This window comes from Cariama cristata, unplaced genomic scaffold, assembly GCF_000690535.1.
Source record: "Cariama cristata isolate BGI_N322 unplaced genomic scaffold, ASM69053v1 scaffold17446, whole genome shotgun sequence".
NCBI classification, from domain to species: domain Eukaryota; kingdom Metazoa; phylum Chordata; class Aves; order Cariamiformes; family Cariamidae; genus Cariama; species Cariama cristata.
Genome location: NW_009620550.1, coordinates 1 through 10,709, shown reverse-complemented (window position 1 = coordinate 10,709; position 10,709 = coordinate 1). Strand labels below are relative to the sequence as shown.

At 42.7% G+C, this 10,709-nt stretch overlaps 1 protein-coding gene across 1 annotated transcript; it reads right to left on the bottom strand.

The window, feature by feature from the left end:
• Window positions 1–3,090: 3,090 nt before the first annotated feature.
• DLL4 (delta-like 4 (Drosophila)) lies at window positions 3,091–10,128 on the bottom strand (the record flags this gene model as incomplete). Its single annotated transcript, XM_009701655.1, has 7 exons — window positions 3,091–3,446; window positions 4,857–4,965; window positions 5,725–6,433; window positions 6,903–7,122; window positions 8,214–8,383; window positions 9,829–9,959; window positions 10,068–10,128. Coding segments are annotated over 7 exons (1,406 nt in total), but the record flags the coding sequence as incomplete, so codon positions are not given.
• Window positions 10,129–10,709: the final 581 nt, after the last annotated feature.

Sequence of the window (10,709 nt, the reverse complement as noted above, 5' to 3'; positions counted from 1 at the left end):
TGCTTGCCTAGGCTTTGGGAAGAGTTCTCTGGCTATTTTCCTGTTTGATTTTTGTGTGTGTTTTGTTTTAAGCAGGACAGAGTGCATGTGTGTATGTAATCCATGTGCTCAATTAAGAGAGGCATCTGTTGGGTTTATTTCACATTGCCGAGGAAGGACTGCAAGCAGGGAGCATCTGCTCAGCTTTTTGTCAATGGCTTGTTTTTCATAATTTGCTCTACAGGGTGAATGTTTGGGGAGGGGGAGGTGGCTTTTTATTTCTGAGTTTCATCTTAAATTTGTTTTTACGGTAGCCAGGGAAATTGGCTGGGATCTGAAAGTTAATTTCGCTAAGAAAAGAACTGAAGAGGGAGAAACAAAACCATCCAGAGTAAATAGTATTTCTATAACCTTAATAGTAACACTCAGAAGGACCCTTATAAACCATTATTTGCAGCATTTTAATGACAAAGTAAAAATAATTTGTTACGGTGCTTTTTTTAATGCCAGTGGGTTTTTTTTTGTTTTGTATTTTCTAAAAAACTAGCAAATTTTGGTCAGATTTTATTTTGGGGGAAAGATAGGAAAGGCATCCAACACTAAGATAGATGCTTTTTTGGCATTTTGTCAACAACAAAAAAAGTCTGGTTTTAAAATAGAGCAGCAGTGGTTTCCTGTTCTTATAGCTTTTGTTTTTTTGAGTTCAGAAGTTGGCTGAGAGATTTAATTGTCTGTAAATGTATGTGCTTCAAAGGCTACTAAACCTGCTGAGAGTGTTTTATACAAGTGTGCTTTTTACACTTTTTGTGTGGAAATGTCCTCCAAAAGGACAATGACTTTGTGATGCCCTGGGAGGACAAGGCTGCTGGCGTAGCGTAGGGAACTCGGAAGGAGAAAGCCTGAAACTTCCCGTAATCCTGCAAGTGAAAGACAAACCTTACCCATCGCAATCAACCAAACAAGGATAGAGTCTTGCAAGTGTAAATGTAGATGGTGTGCAAGAGTAACCTGAGGGCAAGATGTGGGTCTTACTGGAAGTATTTAAAGAAATGGGATTTTAAAAAAAATAGTAATCGTATCTTGTTCTGTAAGTGAACCCCAAGCCAGCACATTTATTAAGCCACTTTGAAATGGTATTAGATGTGTATCCTCCGTGCCGCAACTTGTCATGGAAGAGGAAGAGTGAAGCGTTGATAAAAATAACTTTCCTGACAGTTCAGTCCCACTCCATAGCAAGAGAATATATATATGTATATATACAATTTAAATATTATATATCACAGTATAAATATGTGTAACTTTTCTGTCAGATGAACGCCACTCAACTGAACAACTTAGTTGACATCAGTTAACAGTATAACCGTGTTATAAAAAGCAGCCGACAGCAGTTGGTGTGCAAAACGTAAATGTAGGGCTGGCTGCAGGGAGCAGGCAGATGAGCTTACTTCTGGGGGTACAAGTAACCTTGGCTGTCACAGAATCGTGGAACCTGAAGTGTAGAAGGACAAACCACAATAAACTTCATCGTAGCAGGAAAGTATTTTCATTGCTTGAAAAAAAAATAAAATTCAAACTTTGTCATCACATTAAAAACATTACATGAGAAGTAATAAACATATTTACACTTCTGTTTTGATTATAAATATACATTATATACAAAATAATGTTATAAAACGTAGAAAGTTCAGTGCTTCTGATTTTTTTTTAAATTACTGAAATACTAGTCTTCAAAATAAACTACAAACAGACAAACTAAAACCCATATTATTGATTTCTGAAGGTCATCTTCAAACTGGTCCTACGTGGTCAGAGCAGAAGGTCAGTAGTGGACATTATGAAGGGGTCTTGTCTGCACAGTTCAAGGCAGTAGATGGGCCAGTCCAACAACAGGATTTACAAGGGCAGGAATATCACTGTCTTGAGAGAGAGCACGCTCCAGGTTTCTTTGAAAAGATCTTGGTTCCTCCCTCCGCATTCTGCCCCAGCCCACGGTCTCACCTCATTAGCATCACAGCGCTTTCCACTGGGGCGTCCGGTATTATTGCTGTAAATATCTATACAAGAAAAGAGCTTCTGCACGCCTCTGGTTTCCAGGGGCAGGCTTCCACTTTTCTGTGTAGCAGTGGGTGGGTATGAAAGAAACAGGGCGATCCTAGAACCTTCTAACTCTAATCTCCACCTGTTTTGGCAGAGGGTGTCTCAGTGGGTGCTTCTCTGTCGGGCATTTGGAACCGGGATGAAGGACAGGAGTTGGGAGTTTTGCAACCAGATGGAGAAATGGGGAAAGTTTGGCAACCAGGTGAAAAAGGGGGAAAGGGGGGGGGGGGGATGGGGTACACTGCTTCTTCTCCTTCAGAAAGTAACAGCTGCAATTTTGAGACTAATCGCAGTAGAACGTGGCACCTAATTCAGAAACACGACATAGACCCCCCCAGTTTGTGTCAAAATAAGGCGGGGGGAGAGAATGAGGAAGGAGAAGAAAAAAGTAATGTCTATTCACAATCACTGGTAGTGCAAAGGGCATGAAAACAGCTGAGACAGCTCAGCGCATAAAGGTTCTAGGAGCTGATTGATTTTAAACGCATTTGTAAGGCTTTAAATAGAGCTGGGATCATGCCTCCTCCTCCTTATCAATAGGGAAGAGGCAGTACACATTCCTTATCACAACTTTTCCTTCTCGAATGTTTAAATCCAGAAAAATCCTGTCCCATATTGTGGCTTGGGTCAATCAGTTCTCCAAAGCATCACCAAATGAGATAACATGTAAATTCGGTATTCCTCTTTCCTTCCTCCTCTCGCCCCTTACACAGTCTCCAGTACATGCAGCAGGAGAGAGGAGACGCAAATAGATGTGTAGCAGGAAGCATCAGCCACCCCTGCCCAATACTGTTCAGGTAACTGCAAAAAGAGCAGTCAAGTCTCTGTTTGGGCTTGTTAAGATTCTCTTGACACATTTTAGGCACTTTTAAACCCAGAAAAAAAAATGGAGACCTCGTTTATGCTGTATCCATTATCTGCATAGCAATGTGTCTTTCTTCACACCTTCCGTGGCAACATCTGTGACAGTTAAGTGCCTCCTCATCTACCGGCACCTCCCATAACCAGAGTTCTGGAAAGCCAGGGGTCTGTCCATGAGGAACTGGCCTCAGCATCTTTTAAAAACAAATTAAGACAACAGCATTTTAAACCCCTCTCTCTTCCCTCTGCCTCCCCTCTTCTATAGCCAATGAGATTTCTGGTCTCAAACTTCAAACAAGGGCAGTAAGAACAAAAAGGTGTATTGCATCTTTCAGTAAATTCACAGTCTGTCCAGTTCACCCAGTTCCATCCTCCGCCTGAGAGCAGCAAGTTGCATGTAATTAAAAACAGTCCAATCCAGTTCTGAATTGTAAACAATGCAGCAGGAACGTCCATCTACTGGCATTACCAAATCTGAGGTGCAAAAGGGCTGATCTTCAGTCTTATACCTGTTGGGATATAAAATAACACCAGGAATGAGAAGGAAGCACAGCATATGGAGTACTGCAGAACTAACGAATTGCAATTCAAGTATGTCAAGCCAAAGCAATTTAAGCTAGGCATTACTGCGGTTTAACTATCAGTGTTCAGTCGTTTTGGCTGGGTCCGGAGACAAAGAATCACCAGCAAAAAAAGTCATCTGTATGATGAGCCTCTCTACCTAGACTGAGGGGAAGAATGCTTACAAATCTGGATGCTTAGCATTAGGTCTCTGTAAAAAGCATATTGTATAGCTAAATAGCTTGTGTTGAGAAGCATTAAGCCTGAATGATGTGGAGACAGGTTTCAAGGGCTGCCATTCTGAAAATAAAAACACTTCTGGAGATGCCTGTTGTAAATCTGGGAGACTAGCAAGATCTTCAAAGGAAGATATGGTATTTAAGTCAGTTAATGGGAATGAAGCATCTAGCTGTCACTAGAAAATCCTTTCACTTAGCCTTAAACTTTTAATATTGTTGGTTGACTTATGTTCCAGCTTGCCTTCAAGAGGAAATCTGATATCCGCCCTGGCAAGGGAGACAGAATCCTGCAGATCTGACTTCACAGATCACTGCTATATAGCACAGCAAGCTTCTCTTTCCCAGAGTCTGAAGCTAGTCCTAGAGATGGCTATGCTGAAGAAGGCAGACATCGGTTAATGTCAAACTGCCTTTAACTTCCATTCAGCCTTTTTCCAAAGGGTCAGTAATTCTTCAGGAACTGGTTGGTTCCTCAATTGCTGCTTTTTTAAGTCTTTAAAGTTCAATGCTAGGCCCTTCCTTTTTTGTGTATTTGTCCTCTGACTTTTCAATATAACATCAAAAGCTAGATGCGTTCGCTTCTGTTAGAGAATATATAGCTGGAGCTTACACGCCAAGAGGTTGAAATTACCTCTTTCCAGACTTCCTAAATGGCTCTTATGCCTATCCACTAATAGGATCAGTTACCTTCCATCTTCTGCTGGAAATCTATAGCTTTGCCTGTTTCCACAGAACACAAATTATCCATTGTAGTTATGGGAAAAAAAACATGGCTTTACATCAATGGGCCTATGAACGCTTATTATTTCCATTTTTGCTGACTGCCTACTTAAGAGGAAGTAATCCTACAACGTGCTGAATTTTTATGGTCTCATGTTCTGTGCTTTCATCTCCCGCTGACTTATCTAAGCTCAAAACCTCTGGTTTAATAAAGTCAGAGCTGCTAATTTCTTTATTTTCCCCACTGTATGGTCTGTGTGGGCCACAGAAGAGGAGAGGTGAATGCTGGGAAGCATCGGGATCCCTGGAAACAGAGTAACCTTCTCAGATGCAACTCTAAAGGATAATTAACCCCTTTACTTTGTGAATTTATGCCTGTCCACCTGTGTACGTACTTACCTCTGTGGCTATGATGCACTCATTCCTTTCTTCTGTTATCACGAAGACGGACTGGTACATTGAATCCCTCGGAGAGCATATCGCTGATATCCTACATTCCGGTTTTTCACTAAGGCAGGGCAGAGAGGAAAAAATGTTAGCCGACTACTAACAAGCCTGATTCTCAAAATCTACCATGAATATGGAGGGGTGGAATGAGATAGCCGTGAAGGTGTGGGAGAGAAGTGCAGAGGATGAAGTTTCACATGTTCTATGCGATGGCAGGACATTATACTAGAGAAGTGGAAGTGAGGAATAGCTACTGTCTTCCTGTGCTTCTGCCACGTCCCACCTAATAGTGTGCTCCTCACATCCCTCAGAGTAACAGCCACCAGCAGATCCCAGACAAGACTTTCAGTACATGTATCAGCAGACTGCTGAGCCAGTGAATACCTGCCCTTTTCTCTTTTTGAAAAAGAGTAGTTATTTTTACTCTATCATTCTTCTCAGCAAGCAGATCATTTTGCCTTCTTAATAAGCAAAATACTTATTTTTAATCACTATATGCCTTGACTGTTATTCCTCCAAGATCTGCTGAGGAAGGAACGACACTTCTTACTTTCACCACTGACCTAGCCGCTCCCGTTCCCCTTCACAGTACCCATACTAGCAGCACCCTGCACCAACACTCGATTTAATTGACCTAGCTAAGGATACCACTGGGCCGTGACAGACAAACTCCAGTATGAAGATTCCTGGCTTTGCTTTGGTTTGTTTCGTCTATTATCTGCTCAAGGTTTGTTTTTCCTCCATATTTTCTCATCTACTTCTAGACCGGTATGAAGACGAGGGGCCTTAAGAAAGACTAGAAGGAAGATTGCATGCTCACCTGTGTAGTCGGAGGGGAGACTTTTCTCCTAAACACTTTTCACTTTTGTAATATTTATCTTCCTGTGTCCCTCTACTTGTCAGGTCTTTTACCAGATTGTAGTCCAGTTTATGATTCTTGGGTTTGTAGTTTGATTTCTCCAGCCCACAGTCCACTTCAAGGTCTTTATTTTTATTGGTGTTTTTGAGCTGGGAAGCTGGAATGAGATTGTCCTTCTGGAAGTCAGACAGGTTGTTCATTGTCTCCAAGTCCTGCTCTGGGTGCATCCTCATCTGCCTGATGACCATTGCTATCATGCAGAACAGTATGAGCAAAGCCACCAGCCCCACCCCCATGGATATAGCAATCCAGGGGACTGGTTTAGGAGGAAGCGTAACGGGCACTGAATAAACTGGCAATTCGCAACGGTTGCCCATGAAGCCAGAAGGACAGTAGCAGACAAAGTTGGCACTATAAAGTCCGCTGTAGCACGTGCCTCCATTCTCACACGGCCCAGAAGCACATTCATCTCTGGTTTTGATATCACAGTTCCTGCCACTGTAGCCTGGCAAGCACGTGCAGGTGTAATCGTTGATCAGGTCATGACAAGTTCCCCCATTGGAACATGGGTTTCTGGCACAATCATTGATGTTTATCTCACATTTCTGACCAGAGAAACCAGCCCGACAACGACACACACGAATCTGACCAAGGTAAAAGCAATTACCATCTGAGGGAAAAAAAAGTCAAAAAAAAATAATATTAGTCTGCAATGCACTTCACTCGGAAACCTAAACCTCTCCCCAGTTAGCATTTTATACTATCTCAAGAAGAGGGCGGTTATTTTACAAAACAACCGCACATGTAAAAGTTCCTTCTAGTTTACCTAGTTGTACCACCATGCCTTAAAAATATGACCCTTCTCAATATATAATAAAGTGAATTTAATTTACTTAATTCTGCCATCTTCCCCATCACATGATAAACCTTGTGCATTGTTTTGTTGCATAGAAAATGCCAGCGAACCGCCTCGCTGGCCCCCCAGCCAGAGACTAAAATTAGGGTAGATGTGGAATACAGTGGGGGAGAGGGACTAATGTATTAGAGGAAGAGTGGAGGTCAGATTGGATTTCTATCACTTCTGCACTGAAAAGCACAAACGAGTCCGAGACGCAAGACTTTTTGCTAAAAAGACTCACCATTTGCACACGGGTTGCTTGTGCACCTGTCTACTTTTTTTTCACAGTTTGATCCTGTGAAGCCGAAAGGGCAAACGCAAGTGTAGCTGGCCCCTTGTTCTTTTTCCAAGCATGTGCCACCGTTAAAGCACGGAGAATCTATACACGTCAAAGCGCTGTGCTCACAGTGAGTGCCATAGTAGCCAGGGGGGCACAGGCAGTGATAACCGTTCTCCATATCCTGCAAAACACAACGTTAGGCCAGCGTTACTTGATGGCACCAAATGAGAGCTGCTTGCACGCTTATTTTTGGTCGGCAGCAAGTGCTGTTCAGTCCCTTCTCATCCATGCTTTCATGTGGCAAAAGCGACATTTGGAGAGTAAATAACTGCAGGCTGGACTGTGACGGATAGAGCTGTGAATCGGCCGTACTCAGCGTGTAGGAGTAATCAGGCAGCTACGCAAGCGGAGCAGATGCAGTTCCAGGGACCCTACAGGCAGCCAGACAAAACCACTACTAACACCACTACTGTCTAATGGGATTCCCGAGGTCCTCCCAGAGCAGAATGGCATGCGTCAACCTACACAGCTGCGATCTGGCCATTTACCCTCGGCATGAGGGCCCTTTTTTTCTTTACAAGGGCTTGCGTTGCTTTGCCATGGATAAGTTCCGCCGCTTAGATCGTAACGAAACTGTTTCTTCTTTCCAAGTACTGTATGCCCAAGGCTTTGGGAGAAGGGAGCTAGGGCCTTGCGCCATTAGCTTTAATCTAAACGTGCATCGGATTACATTTGGTATCTATGATCGGTCAGTCTTTATCAACAGGTAGAATCAATCATTGACTGGGTCCAAACACACACTGAAACACTAGACTGCAGGAAACTAAAAATGCAGAACCCTGTTTCACAGAAAGTGTTTCAGCTGATTACCCTCATATTGTCTGACGCTACGCTCCCAGAGCAGAAAGCAGAAGTTTTCTTTCGTTTGCTATTAAAATACAGACTTTGCGCATTTCTGTATGAACCTTGATCTGAGAAGCTTATTTTTTACAGATCTGCTCCCTCACCAACCCTGGATCTTGCCAGGCTCTCATAATGGCTGCCACAGAAACCTAAGGATCAGTTGCCTAGCTCTAATCTAGATGATACATCTCCTCCTGTAACAGACTTCCTCCGCTGACACCTCTCGGGAAGGGTTCAGTATGCTAGTTGTGAGCGTCGGTAATGAACCTGTGTACTATCGAATTCCCATTACGTTGTTACAGAACCATTTCTGAAAAGGTATACCGGGGCTTGCTTCACACAAAGGCTTTACATTTAAAATGCCCTTACCGTGCAACTACCGCCGTTCCTACAGGGATTGCTGTCACACTCGCTGATCTCATGTTCGCAGTCGACGCCCGTAAAGCCAGGTTTGCATGAACACGTATAGCTGCCCTGGCCGGTGTTCATGCAAGTTGCTCCGTTTTTGCATGGTCTGTGGTGAGTGCAGTAGTTCAGATCTGTAAAGATACCAGGAGTTAGAGAAAACATCTTTGACAGCTGGGAAAAGACATTCATATAAAAACGCTTTACTTAACAAAAAAGACAGAATTTTCAATGAAGTATTTCATTTTGCTATCAATAGGAATACTGGAGATGACTATCCAGGTTATTATCAGTAATAATCAGATGTTTCAGATTATCATCAATTTTAGATACTTCTCTACGTCCATCGCTGTAATACGTCAGCTCTGAATTTTGAGAGACCTGGCAAAAATTTAACTTTCCTAGTGCTTTGGTATACTCTCCCTTTTTTGTGTGCATAAACCCCTTAGCTGCAATGGGATGTAGGTGCCAAGTTGGAAACTGTACTTTGTAAGTGTTTGTTCTCCAAAAGACACGCCACAGCACTACAGACACTTTGTGCACAACATGTTACACGCTAAAACAGTGAGCCCCGTCTTTAAAAGGTGTGCTCCGAGGCACATTCTGGGGAGGCACGGAGGAAATAAAGATGTTTTGGCTTGGAGATTTACATAAACACTAGAAATCTTTTATTGTTTATTTACCATGCTCTCTTGTTATGGATGTTAGTAGTTTAAACTGTCTAAATGCTCTGCCAAGCTTGATGGTCCTTTCCCTCCCCCCCCCCCCGCCCCCTTTAAATTTGAGATGGAGGTTAAGCACACAAGTTCACAGGACATAAGCAGAAAATCTTTATTATCTCTCTATATACCATAGAGTAATTGGAGTACAACTAGTTAATAGATAACTACAAGCAGGAAAAAAATCTGCAACTTTACTTTCCCTGCTTAATTCAGACTTCGCCATCTTAATCCTGTAACTGTCTTGAAAACACTTAGTTTGCTTCGAGCACTTCATGATCTCAGTGCCAGCAGTGCATATATGGCCTTGAGGACATGACTGCTCAGCTGGCTGCGGTTCAGTGATTCAGTGGGTTGAATAGGTGGAAGTGGTCTGGTGTACCTTAAAATGGAACCTGTACTTTTCATTCTTGCTTACATGATTTTTCTCTCATGCTCTAGACTTATCACATGAGTTAACTTCCTTGTATGCAAAATAAGGAAGGCCCAAATGATGGTGTTTACTGCTGCTGGAAACTGTTTAGTAAATTGTTATAGCTGTACAGGGAATAAGTTGCACTTAACTTGAGCAGGCAGAAAACTTGTCTGTTCAACACTCATCCAGGTGGTTGTTTTTTTTTTTCCAAGAGAGAAACTTTTTTTTGCAAGAGAAAAACTGCAGCTACCAAAAAGGTTTGCTTGTTCTCAGACAAAATTACTACAAATACAAGAACTGGTGTCTAAGACAGCGGTGGTACAAACCGATGCCTACAAACATGTACCTTGCGGAAATTTAATTCTAGATCCAATGGCTCAGGTTCCTTAGTCTGGTACTGAGGAGTTCCCAGTCCAGAGTCATAAGCACAACCTTCAGAACTAACCTTGATCACAGAAGAGGCCACCCCATCCTTCATCACAGATGCACTGCCATTGTGTTTTACAAGTCCCGTGGCGGCAGCCTATGTGGGGAATGCATTCATCGCAGTAGCGGCCTTGCCAACCGGGACGACAGCTAAAAGTAAAGTCAAATTAAAACATTAATGACATGGAAAAGAGTTTAAGTTTCTATTACAAGGTGACATTTTAACTGAAGTTCAGATTGCAATTGCCATCTACTCACATGCACTCTCCAGGCTTGTTGCAATATCCATTCTGTTCGGTACATCCAGACAGACAGATGGCTGTAAATGGAACATAAAAAAGCAGAGATGTTTAGGTAAATACACATGGCACTACAGAATACATTTTTAAAAGGGCAAATGCCAGCTTTTCCAAAAACACTCTGAAAAACAGTTTTGCCCTTTTTAAAGCCTTGTTTTAAAAATTCTCGGTACGGGGAGTTCTGGAGCAGGAAGAAGTGAACAAGGAGAGCCAACATTTGACAAGTTGTCCTTTAGTTTTTCTGTTTATACAACAAACATGAACTCTTGCAACTCTTGCTAGAAAAGGAGCAAGGGGAGGCGGCTTTGGCTTGTGCTAACGAAAGACTGAAAAATCCCGACGGCGCCCCGAGCTCACAGTAAAGGTTCCCACTGCAACACCGCAACACCTGTCTCATCTCCTCTGGCAGCAGGAGCGGTGGAAGCATTTGCGTGGGCAAGCTGCTAGCATTTTAACTTGGAATAGATATCGCCGATTCAGGGATATCAGCCAAGATCCTTTTCTCGGTTAGCTCGCTCTTTGCTTCTAACGCTCGCAGAGGTGAAGCACAACGTTGGTAGTTGCAGCCAAAGGGGCCAAAGTGCTCAGCGTGCAGCTTTCT